This window comes from Podarcis tiliguerta (genome assembly GCF_965153285.1).
Source record: "Podarcis tiliguerta genome assembly, chromosome: 11".
NCBI classification, from domain to species: Eukaryota; Metazoa; Chordata; class Lepidosauria; order Squamata; family Lacertidae; genus Podarcis; species Podarcis tiliguerta.
In genome coordinates this window covers 19,170,217-19,192,584 of record NC_139544.1, presented here as the reverse complement: position 1 = coordinate 19,192,584, position 22,368 = coordinate 19,170,217, and the positions used below count along the sequence as shown (strand labels likewise).

Genomic DNA, 22,368 nt, shown 5'->3' with positions numbered 1-22,368 from the left:
CTTAGTCATGCTGGCCACATGACCCAGAAGCTGTCTGCGGACAAACGCTGGCTCCCTCGGCCTATAGAGCGAGATGAGCGCCGCAACCCGAGAGTCATCCGCAACTGGACCTAATGGTCAGGGGTACCTTTACCTTTATACCTGGAAGTCTCAACTACTCAAATGGGGCTGCAATCCAAACTGCCTTTGTGCAAGCTAGAGCTGTGGGTTTGGACTGAGGATAGATACCCCTCCCAGCTATGCTGGCCTCTGCCCTTGGAGTGATGCCAGCATCAATCTGATGTGCAACTGTTCTGGTGTGTCGCTGGCAGGATCCTCATCAGAGGCACCCAAAGAAAGCCCACAAATGGGATGTTTCAAGGGTAGGGCTGAGATGGCCCAGGATCTGCTGGATCCCAAATTCAGTCCTACTGTTTGGGCCCAATTTGGACCTGATTGCTGCACCAACTCCAGTGATTTGCCTTCCTAAGCCTTCAGTCCTGTTTGAATGGCAAGGCTGCAGATGCAACCCTGCTGTTCCCTGGCTGCGGTCTGGATTGCAGTGTAAGGCCCCTACCCTCACTGAATGCAAAAGAATGTGTATTTTGGCAATTACTACTATGAAGGATTCATTTCTACATGTGCTGTGAGACATATATTAGAATTAATTGAAAATAACCATGTTTGCAGGGTGTATGCTGCATGTGTCAAGTTATTAGCTGAGTGATGTAGTTACCCTGTGCATTTCATCAGCATCATCTATTTGCATATACTAGATAGTAAAACTGAACACATTTCTTTTTTTTAATGCAGCAACCCAGAAATAAAGGTAGACCAATGCGAGCTAGGAATGCCTAGGGTTTCTTAAAATTAAAAATGATATTGTAAAGTGTTTATACCATACACATTCCAATGCCATTTAGAAGTGAGTGGGTAATTAGCCTAAGGAAAATTTAATTAAGATAGCAAATAATACGCTGTACCATAAGAAGAAAGAAGTGTTGTTGTATCTGCAGTGGGAAAATGTAGTTTATGTACACTGAACATTCCCCTCTAGCTTGACAGTGTGAAAAATCGCCATCTCTTCAGAGACAGCTGGTAAAACATCAGGCTTCAAGACTAGTGTTAATCCACCTATCTTTTGCCTGATTTTCCTTTTTAAAAAAACAGCCTCTAAGATGTAAAAGGAGCCCTTGTCTCTCCTTCTGGCTTCCACTTATTTTATCATCGCTGTCATTATCGTTTACAACATACCAGCATTATTTACAATTAGCACAATGAACCTGGCACAAATCCCTTCTTCCGGTAAGGATGGCAGTCTAAATCTGGTAAGGAACAGGGAATAACATGGGTGTGCAGCCGCTGAATAATAAAAGATGAAATGCTTTTTATCTGCCAGCTCTAGCAGTCCAAGACAAGGCTGGTGCATCTATCTTTACCTTTCCCCCTTACTTACAGAGACAAAATACACAGCGATTGAAGAAAGAAGGCCACCAGCATCACGGCAGATGATGGTGACTGACAGTTTCCTGCTAATCCAGGAGGAAACAGAAAGAGCAAGAAGATTAAAGGATTCCCAGAAACATAAGATGGCCAGCTCTACAAGAAAATAGCATTCACTTCCAATTACTGTACATTGTGCTGTTAGGTTAAAAGTTAAAAAAACAAAATAAAAAGCAACAGGGGAAAGGAATAAGAAAACTTCTTGAGGAAATTCTGTACAACACTGCTCCAAAAACATACCAAAAGGACCAACATTATGTAGTCCCAATGACTACCATTTTTGTTTGAAGCCCATAGATTGAAACAAAAATAAAATGTCTCAAAGGATAGTCCTCCTTCTGCAGTGAAAGAGCATGTCTTTTTTTTAATTCTATATCATTTGCATACAAAAAATATTAGAACCCTTTATAGTAAACAAATACATTTTATGAACGGAGAAGACACATGCAGTAGCAAAATGTATTTAAGGTAAATATGGCTGACCTATCTGATGAGGTATGTATAGTATGAACCCTGCAATCCTATACTCACTTACTTGGGAGTAAGGCTCAGTAAACCCAGTGCAATATTTCTGAGCAAACATGCACAGGATTGCACTGTGAAAACCTAAAATTACCATTTTAACCAATAGGAAATATGAGTGAAAGGGTTTCTCTTTCCCCTAACTTTAGGAAACTGGCCTGAGGTGAATGACAAGGTGGCACCCCTCCCCTCCTGACTGGACAGGTAGTTGGGTCTTTCTTCAACACTGACAATGGCGCCATATACTCGAGGGCAGTCATCTAGCTTAGGTGTCACAGGGCAGGGGCCAGATGGTACATACAACTCAGTCTGCTTCCTGTCGCTCAACATCTGTTGCCTGAGGCAGCTACCTCATTCTGCCTAATGGTAGAGCAGGCCCTGTGTGGCAACATGCAATATCAAAGGGTAAGCCAAACCTAAGCTGCACTGCTTAATTTACAGCACACACATTACACACAATCACAAATATAATTTTGTATTCAGTTAACAAAAAAGTTTTTGGCTTAATATTTCATGTTAAGGGTTTTCTACGTTCCTTCAAGCTCCAAAATGCTGGGAAACTGTAACTCCTCAGAGTCATGCCCTCAACAGATGCATTATTCAGGCAATATTGATACAGGTTCCTCATTTGTGGAATGCCCTCTTTAGTGAGGTGCATCTGTCTCCATCATTATTAACTTTCAGCAACAATTTAAAAACATCACCCAGACACTTGGTGGCTGAAGAATACTGTTCCTGGCAACCCCTGAGATCAGGAGATGAAATGATGTTTTTAACTGTAACTACTTTTAGTATGTTTTTAACTATGACTGCTACTAGATTTTTTAACTGCAATTGTAATGAGAATGTTCTAACTGCTTTAGAATGTTTTCGTATTTAAATTGTGTTTGCCACCCTGGGCTCCTTCAGTATGAAGGTGGGATATAAATTCAATCAATCCATCAATCAATCAATCAATCAATAGTATGGTTTCCTATCTACTATCTTGAAGCCAGAAGACTACCAGATGTAGAAGGATCAACCCAAATCCCAGATTTGCCCGCACTGAAGTAGACACATGAAGTCTGCGAAACTGAAGCTACCATTCCATGCTAAAAGTAGCCAAGTGGTAGCCAGCTAATATCAGCCATGTAAGAGTTAGAAAGGGGGACGCGGGTGGCGCTGTGGTTTAAAGCCTCAGCGCCTAGGACTTGGCGATCGAAAGGTCGGCGGTTCGAATCCCCGTGGTAGGGTGCGCTCCCGTCGCTCGGTCCCAGCGCCTGCCAATCTAGCAGTTCGAAAGCACCCTCGGGTGCAAGTAGATAAATAGGGACCGCTTACTAGCGGGAAGGTAAACGGCGTTCCATGTGCTGCGCTGGCTCACCAGATGCAGCTTGTCACGCTGGCCATGTGACCCGGAAGTGTCTGTGGACAGCACTGGCTCCCGGCCTCTAGAGTGAGATGAGCGCACAACCCTAGAGTCTGTCAAGACTGGCCCATATGGGCAGGGGTACCTTTACCTTTTTAAGAGTTAGAAAGGAACTGCTAGCCACTGCCCCTCCAAAAAACCTGCACCAACTCATGCCCTAGTTATTTCCCGCTTGAACTACTGTAATGTGCTCTATGTGAAGTTGTCTTGGAAACTACAATTATCCAGAGTGCGGTTGCCAGACTGGTGACTGGAGAGGCCACCAGGACCATATAACACCGATCTTGAAAGACCTACATTGGCTCCCAGTACATTTTTGAGAACAATTCAAAGTGTTGGTGCTGATCTTTAAAGCCCTAAACAGCTTTGGCTCGGTATACCTGAAGGAGCATCTCCACCCCTGTCTTTCAGCCGGGACACTGAGATCTACATAGCTCCAAGGACTTTCTGGCAGTTTCCTCACTGTAAGGCTACAGGGAACCAGTCAGGGGGCCTTCTCAACAGCGGTGCCTGCCCTGTGGAACGCCCTCCCATTAGATGTCAAGGAGATGTGTAACTATCTGACTTTTAGAAGACTTCTCAAGGCAACACTGTATAAGGAAGTTTTTTAATGTTTAATGCTTTATTATGTTTTTGTACAGTATATGCTGTAAGCTGCCCAGAGTGGCCGGGGCAACCCAGTCAGATGGGTGGATGACGACAACGATGATGATGATTAAATCCTGAGTATATGCTCTGCTCCCAAGGCTAAGGTTTCTTACATTTCCCTGATAACCAGTTTCAGCACCACCTATGGCATCTGCCTAAGGCCCCAAGGCAAAAAAAAAGGCCTAAGGAACAACGTGTCTGCTTTCAAGATAATATTCTGTGCCTTCCATGAAGAAACCTTGCATGAGAATCAGCCATATATGTAGCTTCTCCTGAAGCTCAGTTTTGAAAGAGCAATGGCTCAGGCTTATTGAACTAGGTTATTTTAGAAAGATGTTTTATCAACCACCAACAACCTCAAGTATAAAATAATTTTTCCAACTAATGACCAGCAGGATGACAACGTTTTTTAGTTCTTATCAGAAGCCCGCAGTCCAGTTCTGTGAAGAAAAAATTCATCAGTGACAGTATGAGAAGATTAAACCTCTTCCAATAGTGAAAACTGGCAGAAAATAAATAAAGCTGATAAATGATGGCACTTGCGAGTGAAGTTGCTGCAGATTTTACAAGTATTTATGGTTTTGTTCATAATGAAGAGGAAAGATTGAGAAAGCCCATATTCAGGAAAACATATCTGAGTTCTGAATTTATATAGAGGTATTCTCCATACATATAAGTTTGCAGTAACCATATGAATATGAACAAAAGGAAATAAACCAAGAACTTTGCACTCAGTGATTGAGAGAACGGTTTGGGAGAAAGATCTTTTTTCTCGTAGCAGAGTTAGCACAATGACAATAGCTCCAAGCACATTAAAACTTGGTTAGATTTTACATCTTCTCTAATCCACCTTTAAACAAACATTCCTCATGAAAATACTTAGGCTTGAATGAATAACAAGAATCTTAGCTTTGCAAATAAGTGAAACTCACAGAGTTTCCAGAAGTGACAACAAACATGCAATCTTGGGTTAGAAAAAAATGCAGACTTTAAATCTCTTTTAGAGAGATTCATTTTCCCTTGCAGGGAGTCATGGCTGCATGGCTCCTCCTTTGCTTGCTCTCCCAGAAACAGAGTGGGAAGCCAGTGGGAGGAGGGAGCAGAGGTTCCTGAGAACAAGCTAAGCCCTACCCACAATGGTAACTTGAGCTCAGGGCTCAGGTTAACCCTTTCACACACACACACAAGTGAGAGTCAATAACTGTATACAGTGGTACCTTGCTTCTCAAACTTAATCCATTCCGGGAGTCTGTTCGACTCCTGAAACCGTTCGAAAACCAAGGCACAGCTTCTGATTGGATGCAGGAGCTTCCTGCACTCAAGAAGAAGCTGCGTAGGATGTTTGGCTTCTGAAAAACGTTCGCAAACCGGAAAACTTACTTCCAGGTTTGTGGCGTTCGGGAGCTGATTTGTTCGGGAGCCAAGCCCTTCGAGTACCAAGGTACCATTGTATTACAACACTTGAGGCTACCTGAAAGTTTCTTGCGGGAAGACTACAGAGTTTTCCAGTTACATGCGTAAGGCATAACTATGGATCACAAAGTATAGACAGACTTGATGTGAAACTTAGTCAAGGGCTTCAGAAAGCATATGTAGCTCTGTCCATAACCTTTCACATATTGCTGTGCTGTGTACATAGGGCTTTTAGTCCTGACCACATCACATACTGCTGCACCTCAGTCATAGTAATATGGGTTGGGAGAAAGGTCACACAGGGTAAACTGCCACAGCATAAGTGCCCAAGTTTGTGCAGAGTTAGGTCAGAGAGCTCCCCCAAACTTAGGCCTTGAAACTATAGACTATATAGCTTCCTTGCTCCCGAGATCGGGAACTTTCCTGAGGTTGGCCCTGCTGCACAGGAGGTTCTTTGTCTCACCTCAAGGAAGAGTGACATGGCTGCATGCGTAAACTGAATATTTTACTTAGGATCATCAGGCGTTACTGGTTACAAGAGAAGCAAGGAGGAAAGTGAATGAGAAATTGCAACTCACAACACAGGAAGGCTGCTGAGCCCACCCACCCATTCTACTTCCAGATACATTAACCACTTAAGTGTGTCTTTGTCTTCTCTGAGTACAGTGGGTGTTAATTAAAAACTCTTGCTTACTCCAGCAGACCCTTGGGAACTAGCTCAGAACCGCAGGGCTCCTTGAGGCATTGACTTCTTTCACAACTCCTAAGAGGAGTGCTGTGGCCTAGAATTTGGCTGAATGATAAACACACCATTTTCTTATCTACTTAGTTCAATGGAAAGCTCTCCTCAGATTAAAATTAATATTTCAATATGCAAATTGCACTTTACAAAATTTCAGCTCAGCTCTAAACAACCAACAATAACTGAAAACAGCAGTTTCTTGCACAGCCTGCCTCTCGCCGAATACAGGGAACTGGATTGGTCACCCGTGCTGGAAACAGATGCTGGTTCCAGGGAAATTTTATTACGATTTGCCTCACATCAGCTGGGAACAGGATTCTGCTTGTTATTGGATTGAAGATCAACAACAATGGAGAAAATTTTTACTGATGTGTCAACCTTCATGACTGTTCAGCTTTAAAGTACAACTAAAGAATTTAGGGCCTGAACTCTTGTGTTTTTTGTTTGTTTGGAAAAAAACGTGTTCTCTATAAAATGAATGGATAGTGTACTTTCTGGAAACGTCACTAAACACCTTCTATATGGACTCGCTATTTAAAAAAGGGGGGAGAATGTGAATACATTAAAGGGTTAGGCCATGGGTAGGCAAACTAAGGCCCGGGGGTCGGATCCGGCCCAATCGCCTTCTAAATCCGGCCCGCGGACGGTCTGGGAATCAATGTGTTTTTACATGAGTAGAATGTGTCCTTTTATTTAAAATGCATCTCTGGGTTATTTGTGGGGCATAGGAATTCGTTCATTTTTTTCCCCTTTCCAAAATATAGACCGCCGTCCACCCCACAAGGTCTGAGGGACAGTTGACCGGCCCCCTGCTGAAAAAGTTTGCTGACCCCTGGGTTAGGCTGTGGGCCATCCTTTCTTCTGTGATTGAACAATTACTCACAAACATAACCCCAGTGAAGTGAAAGAAGTCTGGAATGGTTTTTATTTTCTTGAGTTGATGAAAAGAAACCATTCTGGAAGTCACCTAACAGTAACTTTAGAGTGCAATGCTGTACATTTGTGCGGCTTTGCTCCATTTGGGATGTTGTTGTTGTTTAGTCGTTTAGTTGTGTCCCACTCTTCGTGACCCCATGGACCAGAGCACACCAGGCACTCCTGTCTTCCCCTGCCTCCCCCAGTTTAGTCAAACTCATGCTGGTAGCTTCGAGAACATTGTCCAACCATCTCGTCTTCTGTCGTCCCCTTCTCCTTGTGCCCTCCATCTTTCCCAACATCAGGGTCTTTCCCAGGGAGTCTTCTCTTCTTGTGAGGTGGCCAAAGTATTGGAGTCTCAGCTTCAGGATCTGTCCTTCCAGTGAGCACTCAGGCTGATTTCCTTAAGAATGGATAGGTTTGATCTTCTTTCTGTCCATGGGACTCTCAAGAGTCTCCTCCAGCACCATAATTCAAAAGCATCAGTTCTTCGGCGATCAGCCTTCTTTATGGTCCAGCTTTCACTTCCATACATCACTACTGGGAAAGCCATAGCTTTTACTATACGGACCTTTGTTGGCAAGGTGATGTCTCTGCTTTTTAAGATGCTGTCTAGGTTTGTCATTGCTTTTCTCCCAAGAAGCAGGCGTCTTTTAATTTTGTGGCTGCTATCACCATCTGCAGTGATCATGGAGCCCATTTGGGATATACCTGGCCAATTCACTGCAGGTCTTTTAGTGGGCACAACATTTGTTTGTTTTAGACGCACCTTTCTTGCTGTGCCCCCCAAAGTAGGCTTCAAACAGCTTAAAGATTAAACGTGTGTGTTTTCTGTTTACTATTTGGCTTGTTGCTACTGAGGAAAAAGCTTCTGCAACTTTGTTTATGCCTATAACGAGGTATGATAAGGTCAAGTGCTTTTTCGCCATCTGTTCCCCACTCTGCTATGGATATCGCCCTTCGTGAAAAGCAGCCTCTCTCGCAGCGCAGAGTGATTGCTTCGTGCAAAATACCAGTAGCCTAACTGTGCAGTCGCGCCTGCTGTGCACACAAACGTGTTCCCTTCGCTGAACTAATTTGTATCTGCTGGGCCAGCTTAATGCAACGCTTCCTTAGCATCCCCTTCGCCAACTATGACAGCTGCTGCAAGGAGGCCTGTGGTGTATGTGAGGCCCCTTCGTAACCTCTCTCAGTTGTGTCTGCACCAAAACATCACAGGGTAGTACGCTTTTGTAAAGCACATGGATGTGCTCCTGGAAAGTATATGAAGCATTACAAACGATGGCTTTACACAACAATACTCAGTAAAAAGGGGACAACTTTAAGCTATGTTTTGCAAACATATTCTGTCAACTTACTATGACAATCTAGTCCCCTTCCATCCTCTGAGCGAGGCACACAGACTACCTATGCTAACAGAAAAATGCATTTTTTTTCAGACAGATATAAAAGTCAGTCACACAGAATAATAACATTATTCGGACATAGTTACAAGAGTTTAGAACTGGGTAGTCAAATGGTCCGGGATTTTCTAGACATTATCTTGTTTCTTCAAGCTCTGTCAACTTGGTTTTCTGAAGCAATACTCTATGTACCTGCATTGATCTATTATTCTTATTCTTATTCTTATTATTAAATTTGTCAGCCACTTTATCTTGCCCAAGGCAACCCAAAGCAACTTACAACCAAAAAGCAGGACAAAATAACCACAACTCCCACATAGATACAGTAAAACCAAGTGGAAAGAGAAATACACTAAAAATATCCCACTCAAAAATGTATTTTGAAAAATATGAGGAATCTTATTCTCTTCTATATCTATATTCAAATGGCACTATTTAGAATCTGAGAACGGGAGGGGGGGTACACAAAACACAAAAGCTGGGGGCACTTTTTAGATGGCAAATCCTACTGAATTTAGCAGAACTAACTTCTGCAAAAATGTAAGCTAGGAAAGGCAGGCAGGCCATGTTAATGTACTCCTCATCCTGAAAATAAAACAGAATCTCTCATACAGAGAATACATTTAGAAACCTGTAATTTTATGTGATTATCTGCAAGAAATGCTGTTTGCAAAAATAGTATGCTAGAAATACTCTTATGCTGAAATACAAAATGCATATACATAATTTACATGTAAAAGGGAAGGGAAACTGTTTTGTTATAGTCCTAGAACATTCTTTATGCTTTTTGGAATATACAACACTTACACTTTAGGACAAGAAAATGAGAGGAATCTTGCATTTTATTTATTGGATATATATTCCCTTTGACTCCCTGAAAAGGCTTAAATCATAATTATAAGCTCTTCTGTGGAAAGTCTGATCAACATCTGCAAGATAAACAGCAATAAATCTGAAACAAGAATAAGAACTATGCATGTAAGCAGCTTCCAACAATTTAATGAAAATTTTAACTCTCCACAATTGCCTCTCTCCTCCATCCGCTCCCTGATAATGGATCAAATCCTGATAATGGATCAGGTCCACAAGGCTGAACAGCGCACTAAAATCTGAGCCACACAATCAGCAGATTCACACTATGCATCTGTGATTGTATTATATACCGCTTGTAGCTGAAGGTGGAGATTGAATGTAGAAATATCCCAACATATCCAAAGCTCTCTCTATAAAGAAAACTAAAACACCAGGCAGAAGACTGGCCTTTATCATTTCAATCCCAATTATGCCACTTAAAAAATAATAATAAATGAGCAGTATTTAGGATTCTCTAAGGACAGACATCCCTTCACTGCTACTCGCGCCCCCAGAAACATCAGAAAGACCAATAATTAGCGAAGCACAGTTATGTAGAGACCAGGAAGTTTAGGTGACATCCAACTAAGTCATACAGAAGTCCATTGATTTCAGAAGTCATACTCTGATTATGACTTGGATAAAGTTCAAATTCACTAAGCACCTTTGGTAAAGCTAAAGGTAAAGGGACCATTAGGTCCAGTCACAGATGACTCTGGGGTTGTGGCGCTCATCTCGCTTTATTGGCTGAGGGAACCGGCGTACAGCTTCTGGGTCAGGTGGCCAGCATGACTAAGCTGCTTCTGGAGAACCAGAGCAGCACACAGAAACGTCGTTTACCTTCCGGCCAGAGCGGTACCTATTTATCTACTTGCACTTTGAGGTGCTTTTGAACTGCTAGGTTGGCAGGAGCAGGGACTGAGCAACGGGAGCTCACCCTGTTGCGGGGATTCAAACCACTGACCTAGGCTCTGAGGTTTAACCCACAGCACCACTCGTGTCCAAAGTACCTTTGGTAGCAAGCCATTATTTGTCAGCCCCATCACAATATAGATAATGACCTCTGCTACAGATATGTATGTCAATCATTTTGAATACACAAAAAACAAACCACAGCTCTGAGATTTTCAGTATCACTGATTCCAATTCAAAGTGTGTGCACAAATGCACATGAATGTTTTATTATTATTATTAGTAGTAGTAGTAGTAGTAGTATTATTATACCCCACCCATCTGGCTGGGTTTCCCCAGCCATTCTGGGTGCCTTACAGCATATATAAAACATAGTATCAAAAAATATCAAACAGTTGAAGCATCTGCTGCATTATTAACAAACAATTGAAGTTTCTAGATCTGGGAGGTTTGACATCTTTTTCATTTAAAATTATCTATCTGTCTATCTATCTGTCTATCATCCTCCAAGTATTACCTTGAAAGTGTTTTATGAGTTATCTGCTGCTAGGAATGGGAAAAAATGTACTATGTAGTTTGTTTTAGAGTACTATCGTACACATTTCTATTCAGAAGCAAGTACCATTAAATTTAATGAGACTTACTCCTAGGTTAAGTGAATATAGGATTGCAATCTGAGGCATTATGAAAGAGAAGAATGGAATTAAACACACAATTGTCATTTTAGAGATGGACTTGTGTTTAATGTAACATAAAGTTCTGGCCTCAACATTTGCTCAGATGTACTTTTTGGCAAAAGTGCAATCCGCAACTAGTGCAAGTTTTTGTGTGGCAACTGTTCTATTAAAATTTAAATTATTTCTAGTAATAAAAACCTTGCTTTAATAACTTCAGAAGCAAATAAATGCTGGCAGAAAAAGAGAACTTATTTTGAAAGAAGATCTTAGTAATTCTCTAGAGAAAGAAAGAAATACTGCATACTTTGTGCAGAAGCAAAGCATGGATTGCGCTTTACTTCTGTGTTATACAGGTTACTCTCAAAGGGTTAGACAGCTTGATTATAAGAAAATAGTGTCATAATATAACCTTTGTATTAATGGCAGTAAAATATGGGAGATGCTTTTTAAACCTGTGTTTGGCTGATCTTTGGGGCCATAAAAGCAAGCTGCAGTTCACGCAACAATAACTTTTACCGATAGCAGCAGCCGGATATTACAGTCCTCAGATGTAAATTTTATGAAAAAGAACATTATTATGAACTTTGCAGACAGTTATTATGTCTCATTTTCAGCTGTTTAGCACAGTTCCGAAGAGGTTTCAGCTAATGAATGCAGAATGAGATATAAAGTTATTAGAAAGCTCTTCGTTTGAGTTTAGCACTGACAGGTTAGCAAATTTTACACACACACACACACACACACACACACACACCTTTGACAGGTTACATCTTATGGTCAACTGGTGATAAATGTTGAAAAAACGGTAAGATTGTTTCCCCTTACACCAAGCCCAAAACATTTGTTTACCATGCCATGACCCAACCATTCTAAGTAGTTTTGCTTTTTTTAAAAAAGCTAGGGCTGAATTAGGTGTTGGGAGTGCAGCAAAGCAACTGAAATATTCATTTCCCTACATGCCAACCTCTGACTGACTCTCTCTGACCATATTCTCAGCATATCAATTTTCACTGTGTGAACTGACCACTTAATGAGTATTCAGGTTCTGTAACAACAGCAAACAGGCATAATCTTTGTAGCTATTGCTTCTTAACAATTTTTAGCCTGGTCATGCCTGAGTGGAGTGTGACCCAATATCTTACTAACACAGTACATATAAACTTTGCCCTAGTTGTATGGGATCTTTGTTTCCTCAAGCTGCTCCTTTATGAATGAGTGAACCTTTTTTTCTCATAGAAAACTCATGTTGCTAGTTGCTACGGTAAGATCTGAGAGCTCCCTGTATCTGTTCTGTTGTTTAAAAGTATCTCTCAAAAAAGCATGTCTTGAATAGAAAGGAATTTATTATTAAATTAGCAATAGTAGTTCCCTTCTACAGCCTGCACCTACTAATAGTAGACTCTCCTGAACCTTGACTTCTAGTTCCTTCAAACCCAAAAGGGAGCTGTACAATCACAAGTTTTAAGCACAACACAATCCTAAACTGGCTAAGAGAGTGCTAGACTTATTAATTCCCCACCCTATACAGTCGTATCTTGGAAGTCAAATGGAATCCGTTCCGGAAGTCCGTTTGATTTCCAAAACATTCAAAAACCAAAGTGCGGTTTCTCCTGCAGCCAATCAGAAGCTGTGGAAGCCCCATCAGACGTTTGGCTTCCAAAAACAGTTCGCAAACTGAAACACTCACTTCTGGGTTTGCGGCATTCGGGAGCCAAAACGTTGAAGAACTAAGCTGTTCAAAAACCAAGGTACGACTGTATTTCTTTTATATGTGGATTCAAGATTTTCTGCTTTTAATAGTACCTCAATAACAGCAAGACAATATGTTCCCCACCCCGCAAGTAGTGGAAAGTTCCAATAGGGATGCTACAGGATTTAGACCCTTTGAATGAGCACTGGGGACTTGCGGTGTCTTTGTGATATTTGTTTTATTTTACAAATATATAAGCAGCCTGTGTTGGAAGCAAACATGCACTCCTAAACAGGGAGCAGATCTTCTAAGTCTGCATTCACAAACCCTGTACCCCCACTGAATTTCATACAATGCACTAAACACACCAACACACATCTCAAAACTCTGCCATTCTTTGTTGGATTCTCTTGCCCTTCAAACTGAAAAACCTGGCTCCAAACTGTTTCAAGATCTGGGCCCCTCATCTCTGAACGATGTAAGGGCCAGATCCTAGTCCAATCACATGCGAGGTGGGCAGGAACAACCTATAATCAATTAGGATTACGCGACAAAATTCTCAGCCACCCGTTCACCATGCTTAAGATGACCAAAGTCAGAACTTTACTGATGGTTCCAGTTCCACATATGGGCAGACCTTCAGCAATTTTTTTAAAAAAGAAATTGTAACAGAAGGATAAAAATGATATGCGGAAGGAACGGATTAATAAATTGCATGAGAATTTTACAGCAGATAGGGACCAGCATAACTAACGGAGCTTGCGAGCTGGAACGATGCATTAATTCATTTTTATTTTTAAATGTCTCTATATAATACTTCAGGATGCATTAACTTAAGTTGCTCTTCTTTCAGGCTTTATTTAGGCCATGAAAACCACTCTGAAATTAATAAAACTAATAAACAAAAGCAAAACAAAACATTAAACGGATGAGAAAGTAACAAACCTTACTTGTGGTAGAGAATCTTTTTAAAAATATATATATTCTTACTCACTTGGAACACTACACAGACGATCAGTATTCATAGAATTATAGAGTTGGAAGGGGACCCTGAGGATCATCTAGTCCAACCCCCGGCAATGCAGGAATATGCAATTGTCCTATTTGGGGATCAAACCTGCAACCTTGGCATTATCACCACCACCCTCTAACCAATTGAGCTAGCCAGGCCCTACATTGAGATATAAGGCATTCTATTCACAGACCTCCATTCTAGCCTCTATTTTTGAATCTCAGTACAGTGGTACCTCGGGTTAAGAACTAAATTAGTTCTGGTGGTCCGTTCTTAACCTGAGGTACCACTTTAGCTAATGGGGCCTCCCGCTGCCGCCGCGCGATTTCTGTTCTCATCCTGAAGCAAAGTTCTTAACCCGAGGTACTATTTCTGGGTTAGCGGAGCCTGTAACCTGAAGCATCTGTAACCTGAAGCATCTGTAACCTGAAGCATCTGTAACCTGAATGTCTGTAATCTGAGGTACCACTGTAGAAGTGCAAATCTGGATATACTGTATGTCATTTTGCCTTTCTTTTTTCTGAGGCAGTGCCCTTCGTGAGGAATTCCCTGCTCCGCTGTTCCTTTCTCCTCTATTTGTGTTCCACTGGCATTTGAATACTCTTTTTAAAGGAGAAAAAGCCTTCGATTCTGCTGTTGATCAATTTAATTAATTTATCATTGCCTCCAGTTTCTGTGTTCTTTGTGTCCTGTGGGGATTTTGTGTGTGCTGCTTTTAGCTTTTTTTTGCAACTGCTTTAATGATAACAGTATTTTGGTTTTGACCTTTGTGGTTTTATACTTCATTTGCAACCCCTTCTTGGAGTCGGAAAGCAGGATACTTTTCAAAGGCAGGAGAAAAGCAGGATGCAATATTTTTCTATAAACAAAATAACTAAATAAATTCACATTACGTTTAATATTAAACGGCTTGTGGTTTGGGGAAGAACTGCAGCTTGGTGGTACAGTAAATGCTTTTCATGAAGAAGGTTCCAGGTTCAGATCCTGACATCTTCAGATAAGGCTGGGAAGACTCCTGCCTAAAACTCTGTGGAATTGCATTGCTGTCAGTCAATATAAAGATATTATCAAGCTAGACAGATCCACGATCTGACTTGTAGAAGGCAGTTTTCTATACTTCTGTGAGTTGCTGACCTGGCAGTTCTCAGCCTGATCTAAAACCTGTCAGAAAGGCTTACAGCATACTAAATGTGGAATTTCTACCAAGCACACAAGGGCTATTGTCGGTGTAATCAAAGGTTACCTTTGCTGAAGATAACTTTTGATGAAGAAGAAGAGAAGAGTTTGGATTTGATATCCCGCCTTTCACTCCCCTTCAGGAGTCTCAAAGCGGCTAACAATCTCCTTTCCCTTCCTCCCCCACAACAAACACTCTGTGAGGTGAGTGGGGCTGAGAGACTTCAAAAAAGTGTGACTGGCCCAAGGTCACCCAGCAGCTGCATGTGGAGGAGCGGAGACGCGAACCCGGTTCCCCAGATTACATGACTACCGCTCTTAACCACTACACCACACTGGCTCTCTGGTATAAGAGAGATTATACCAGGTGTTGCTGCAGAAGTCATCATTGTAAAAATCTCTCTTAGGTCACGGTATTGATCAAATGCATAGTTGAGTAAAAACAACATGAAACATGACTAGTATTTCAGCTACAAAAAGGAGTCGAGGACCCTCCTACCACATTAACATGTCAATATGCAAAGCCGTTGGTCAGCAAAAACTCCAGTCATGAGTTATTCAAGCATCTCTTCCAAGAATTTTACCCCAATGATTATTATTTTTTTAATTGTTTTCAACAGCAACAGTAACAACTTTTAACAGTTCCATGCATAATTGGAGCACTTGGAGCAGCATTTTCCATATTAAATTAATAATAAAAGGTATATGCAAATGCTGTGTTGCAGGTGTCTGCAAGTCTGCAAAGGGAACTGACTCAGGCAGAAGCACACTTCATTTTTAAGTCTCTGTGTTAAACCTTACCTGTTTAGGTATTCGAAAAAGGCTGTTCTTAAAGAATATATCTTTGGCCTGGCTCCATGTTCCATCAATGATAATGATCACATAGGGATCAGGTGAGCTCAAGTCGACCTCTTCCAAATTTGCTGCTCCAGCTCCAGGATATAATATTAAGGTATTTTTATTTCTGCACACAGATGCCAGCTCAGGGTACCTACAGAAATATTGAAAAAGTGACTTTAGTGTTTTCTTTCTTTCTTTCTGATGAGTACAAATATAGAACTTGCTTGTCTTTTTCGATCCTGCCTATCCCATTTCACCTCACGATAAACCTGGATTCTAAGTATCCACATGTATGAAATCTGTTTAACATACTTAGCCCCACTGGTTTAGAAAACTCCAATTCTTCATTTATCGGAATGAAACTGCTTATTTACAATCTTCCCCAAATAATTTCACCCAACACCATTTTCTCTCCAGGACTACCTAAATGCATAGGGAAAGAAACCTGTGTACTGCACTCCTATTAACTTGGTGAATGAGACTGCAGAAAGCTGTTAGCCTTTGGAGGCAGAACAATAGTGGGGTGCAGGGAGCAGTGTGATGGACCAGACTTCCCCAGGAAAGGGACAGGAAACAAGCAAACCAGCTCTGCCAACCCCTCCTTTTTTGATGACTTCCCCACTGTTAGCAAGCAGGTATCTTCTTTCCTTAGAGACAGGTGGTGCGGTGGGTTAAACTACAAAGCCTTGCCAATCAGAAGGTCGGTGGTTTAAATCCCCACAACAGGGTGAGCCCCCATTGCTCGGTCCCTGCTCCTGCCAATCTAGCAGTTCGAAAGCATGTCCAAGTGCAAGTAGATAAATAGGTACCACTCCAGCGGGAAGGTAAATGGCGTTTTCGTGTGCTGTTCTGGTTAGCCAGAAGCGGCTTAGTCATGCTGGCCACATGACCCGGAAGCTGTACGCCAGCATCCTCGGCCAATAAAGCGAGATGAGCGCCGCAACCCCAGATTCAGCCACGACTGGACCTAATGGTCAGGGGTCCCTTTACCTTTTTATCTTCTTTCCTTGGCTGCCTTCATGAAACAGCTCTTTGATCTTTGGAAGTATTATTTTTTAATGTCCCAGTCAACATCCATCTGTTTCAGAATTCAGGGACTAGTTTCATTTGCAGTCTTCTCTTTAGGCTTTTCCTTTTACATTGCTCCAATTGTGCTAGCTTCCCGTGCCTCAACTATTTCTCTCTACCCTATAGCATATTCTCCCCTCTCTCTTTTTCTTCCCTATATGTAAATTATTTCAACTCCCTCCCTAAATGTCTTAGTCAATCAGAGGGAGAAGTGGAACCTTGGTATAGTTTCTATTTCCCCAAACATCTTTCCCCCCATTAAATCTATAAGTTTCATTTCCCTTTGGCAAATTCTCAGGCTTAACTTTGAACCCTCCTGTATAATGTAGACCTCTAAAAAAAAAAAAAGGAAGCAGCCAACCATTTTATAAGAAAGAAGAAAACATAAAATGGTGGAACAGTTTGATTCCTTCAGAGGCAGCAAAAACCATGTATGGACATTAGGGAGTGGCGGTTGCTATAAAATGATCCAATGACTGCATTCAGCTCTTAGATTTAGGAACACCGAACAATGCATTAAACACATTTAATGTTGAATTGTTAATTTATATCCATGCCAGGATGTCTGCATTCTCATCAACACAACTTTATGAATGGCCACAGTGCCTATTTTAAATGCCTTTAAACTTGGCACATTTTCTTTTTACATTAGGTTTCCCTCTGGTCTCACAGTTTACACTTTTTCCTCTACAGTTATATACGCATTTGCCAGGATGCGATGAAACGTACTTTGCCCGCAAAGCTTGTGTCATAATACCTCTGTTGCTCTTTAAGGTGCTACAGGGTTCTTTGCTGGTTTTCCTGCCACAGGCCAACAAGGCTTGATGACCCCACCTCCAGCCAGGATAGGGGAGGAGAAAGACATGCCTCCCGCCCACTGTAGCTAGTTTCTGTGACAACTTATAGTCCTAGCTAGTAGTGGACGGCATGGTTCAGCAGCAGTACTCACCTGACCTCCTGACAGAGTCACTCTTGCTTACTGGGAGGGAGAGGGGTAAGGCAATAGAGAGGTCAGTGAGATCAACAGGATCGCTTTGCCAACCTCCCTGTTGCCAGGGGCGGAGGAAGGAGGTGGGGGGGTGTGGTCCGCCTGGGGTGTCACCACTGAGAGGGGTGACAAAATGCCGGGCGGCACTCATCATGGGGTCTGCAGTGGGAGAGACGCAGTGGCTTGGGCATGCACAGGCTCCGCGCTGCCCAAACGGTCTGCCCACTGCATCTCCCTCCCCCCAGCTATAGGACAGCTGAGTGGGAAGAGGCAGGCAGACTCCAGAGGCCCCGCGGTGTGCCCTGCCCCTATGGGTGGCTCACACCACCCCTGGGCGGCTTCCTCCGCCACTGCCTGTTCCTCCTAGTAATCAGCAGCAACACAGCTGTCGGGAGGTTGGGGTAATAATAATAATAATAATAATAATAATAATAATAATAATTTATTATTTATACCCCGCCCACTGGCTGAGTCTCCCCAGCCACTCTGGGCGGCTAAGTAAGCACTCCCACCTCAATATGTCAGCTGCTACTTAAAGGTAAAAAGGTAAAGGTACCCCTGCCTGTACGGGCCAGTCTTGACAGACTCTAGGGTTGTGCGCTCATCTCACTCTATAGGCCGGGAGCCAGCGCTGTCCGCAGACACTTCCGGGTCACGTGGCCAGCGTGACATCGCTGCTCTGGCGAGCCAGAGCCGCACACGGAACGCCTTTTACCTTCCCGCTGGTAAGCGGTCCCTATTTATCTACTTGCACCCGGGGTGCTTTCAAACTGCTAGGTTGGCAGGCGCTGGGACCGAACGACGGGAGCGCACCCCGCCGCGGGGATTCGAACCGCCGACCATGCGATCGGCAAGTCCTAGGCGCTGAGGTTTTACCCACAGCGTCACCCGCATCCCTAAGCTGCTACTTAGCTTACATTAAAATTGTAGGATTGCAGAGTTGGAAGGGACCACGAGGGTCATCTAGTCCAAACCCCTGCAATGCAGGAATCTTTATGCCCAATATGGGGCTCAAACCCACAACCTGAGATTAAGAGAATCATACTTTACCAACCAGGAAGAGATACTTAACAGACCTGGAGAAGGCTATCAACTTGGCAAAAGAAACTGGTTTGATCATTTTAGAAGTCCTCCATATTCACAAGCCAATGGCTTGCAACTAGAGAATCAAAGAGCTGAGGGAGATCCTGACAAGACATTCATCCCTGACCCAATCATACAGTAGTACAGTGGAACCTCGGGTTGCGAACTTGATCCGTGCGGGAGGCACGTTCGCAACCCGTAGCGCTGTGTCTGAGCACGCGCGGGTCATGATTTTCCGCTTCTGCGCATGCCCAAAGCGCAATTTAGCACTTCTGCGCATGCGCAAGCGCCAAAACCCAGAAATAACCCGTTCCGGTACTTCCAGGTTTGGTGCGGTGTGCAACCCGAAAACACGTAACCTGAAGAGTCTATAACCCGAGGTACCACTGTATTAACTATTAAAATAAAAGCTTCAATGGTCTGTGTTTAACATAGAGATTACTTAAATTAACCAAAAAAAAAAAAATCTGTCCTACTGTATCAACCTATGCAGGAGTGAATCCATAGAAGACTGGAACACCATTATGAAACAAAGCATGAAACAAGGATATTGCAGTACCAAAGAGTGGCAGGTGTTTCGATAGTAAATCCCACTTCAATCAGAGTGGCTTCACCCTTTTTGAAGTTCCCAAGACTCAAGGAATCACAGGGAGGGGGAACCCCAAAATTCAACATCCCCCTGCCCCTCCAGATCAGAGCCGGATTTGTAAAGATCTTACATCTCGGGATGTAAAAGGAAAAATAAAAGTTGCATTCTATATGCACATGTGATTTTCTTACAAAGAAAGGACTTTCCTCTTGAGCCTTATGTGCTTCAAAGAGGCTGAGAAAAGCCTGCCAGCTGCTTCAGTGTAAACTGAGGACAAACTGAAAGCGTCGATTAAGGCAGAGGTACTCCACTTCAAGCATTTTCCAGCCGCTAAGGACTGAGCATTACTAAAAATAAATGAAAGTGGGTTTTGCGCCTTTATCGTAATCCTCAACTGATATGAGAAGCCAGAAGGAAATGTCTCCACAGAAGTGGTGCATGTTTCACAGAACTGGTCTACATACACAGGCACGTCCTCTCAACCCCAAAATGAACATACTTTTCAGAGGCAACCTCGGCCTTCCAGATGTTTTGGGACTACAACTCCCATGATCCCTAGCTAACAGGGCCAGTGGTCAGGGATGATGGGAACTGTAGTCCCAAAACATCTGGAGGGCCAAGGTTGCCTATGCCTGAGTTAAAGATTTTTAATTTTTTGAAAAGGTTTCCCCTGGCTGCTAAAAACACATCTCTATACCAGATGAGCCTCAGGGGGCAGAATTCATAAGTGGGAAGCAACAACTAATGAGGGCCTCTCCCTAACTGCTACCTACCCCATCTCAGACACTATGGAAACCATGCAGAATGGTTTCCAAAGATCTTGGTGCAGAGCCAGGTTGATATGAGTATAAATGGTCCTTCATACATTTGTGGATGGTGTGTTGGGGCAAATTGATAAGAAACCAGACTCCTTTGCTGATATAGCAGCAGAAGAACCTCCATTTAAGAATGCAAACAGATACTTGTAGGGTGGGATGGGAATTTTCAAAACCCATCTTGAAAGAGAGATTAAAATTCTAAGTCCTTTTTGTTTTGGAAGCCATCTTTTTATTATATAGAACTACTTTTTTCTTTGCTGCTTAGAATGCTGCTCCACTTTTAAGACAGGGCTGAGACGGCCATGCAATTTCATCTAAGAAAGGACAGGGATTTCATGCTATTCCTAGATATATTTTTGCTTTCCTGAGCAGAATTTTTAAAATCTAAAATGCTGTCTGTTGTAATGCCAAGTTGTGACTACAGACTTATATTTCATAAAGAAAACCCCATATTATATTTGCCATTCTCTTCTATTCTTAGGCATCTCTTTTTGGCAAAAAGGAAACAAACTTTGATAACGTAGCTAGGGATTACTCTCTGCACTCTGTCTCTAAAGTTATATTTTTCCTAGGATAGTTGCCATACTTATTGTCTATGGCCAATGCACTCAGTAAAATACAGTGGTGCCCCGCAAGACGAATGGCTCGCAAGACGGAAAACCCGCTAGACGAAAGGGTTTTCCGTTTTGGAGGTGCTTCGCAAAACGAATTTGCTATGGGCTTGCTTCGCAAGACGAAAATGTCTTGCGATTCCTGGGTTCCCCCCCCCCCCATTTCCCCAAGCCCCTAAGCCGCTTAACAGCTGATCGCTAAGCCGCTTAACAGCTGATCTAAGCCTCTTATCAGCTGATCTAAGCCACTAATAGCCTTTTAGCAGCTAATCCGCTAATCCCTTAAGACTTTAATAGCCGCTAATAGCCTTTTAGCAGCTAATCCGCTAATCCCTTAAGCCTTTAATAGCCGCTAATAGCCGCTAATCCGCTAATGGGCTTGCTTCGCAAGACGAAAAAAACCGCAAGAGGAAGAGACTCGCGGAACGGATTCTTTTCGTCTTGCGAGGCACCACTGTACATCACATAATTAGTTGGCACCATCACCACAAAACTGCTCTTGAAAGCTACATTTATTTTATTTTATTTTATTTTATTTTATTTATTTTATTTTATTTTATTTATTATTTTATTTTATTCAGATTTCCTCTATAGACATGAGCATTCCGAAAATGCTGCTTCCACCTTGAATTTCGAGAGGTAAACTCTTGCCCATTCTTCAAAGTCTCAGCAACTTTTCAATGTGTCCCCCCACTAAACTTGTTCATTTCCAATACATTTTTGTTGTATTTCAGCTGTTCAGTGCTGCAAGTTTATTGAAAACTTTTCAGATTGATTTTTCAGGTTAATCTGTGATGAATTTTGAAGATTTAGATTTGTTTTGCTTTTTGTCTGCACAAAATATGAAGATTCTGTTCTCGTAAGTACCTCTGAAACATCAATAGCGTTTTAATTTATTAAAATTAAAATTGAAGATCTTGGGGGGGGGGCTTTAAAAGGATGCTAAAATAATAAAAGTAGAATATATATATATATATATATATATATATATGCTTTCGTAGATTTTCACGGGTACAGGAATGCAGGTTTTGGTGTCCTCGGGTGTCTTCCCGTGTAAAAGTTGGGGTGTCTAGGCGACGTTTCGACGAGGTCTCACTCGTCATCTTCAGGCTGGTGCTTTCGGCTTCTTGTTACTGGAACAGAGCAGGATCTCAGTGTTTGAGTTCCTATAAATACTGTTGAGGAGGTGTGGTGTATAGCCTCCAATGTTCTGGGCAGAGAGGAGGTTCCCAGGCTAGTGTGCCTTTTCTTCTTTTGTTCCTTAATTACTTGAGGGATATCTTGAGTGATTTCTTGAGTGATTTCCTGAATCACACTTAGGTGGGTCATTAGGTGTGGATTAGTTGCTAAAGCCTTCGTGTCTTGAACTCTTGAACTTTGTGAAGAGTTTTTCTGAGAAGATGGCTGTACTGCACTTGGTTGTGCTCTGGCTTGGCTTCGTGTATAGGGGCGAGCTGTGGTTTTGTGGCCTGTGCCAGCCAGATCTGTGTAGGGATTGCAGGGGGGTGCAGCATCCGGA

At 42.4% G+C, this 22,368-nt stretch overlaps 2 protein-coding genes across 2 annotated transcripts in view; one reads left to right on the top strand and one right to left on the bottom strand.

Moving 5' to 3' along the window:
- The window catches only part of DTWD2 (DTW domain containing 2), a 98,157-nt gene that overhangs the window by 24,944 nt on the left and 50,845 nt on the right, over positions 1 to 22,368 (bottom strand). The window contains exon 4 of the mRNA XM_083404344.1: positions 15,654 to 15,843. Within this exon, the coding sequence (XP_083260470.1) occupies positions 15,654 to 15,843 (190 nt within the window). The remainder of the gene's footprint in view (positions 1 to 15,653; positions 15,844 to 22,368) is intronic.
- Positions 1 to 22,368, top strand: part of LOC310660282 (uncharacterized protein) — a gene marked incomplete at its 3' end in the record, with an annotated part of 514,773 nt that overhangs the window by 486,505 nt on the left and 5,900 nt on the right. The window lies entirely within an intron of this gene.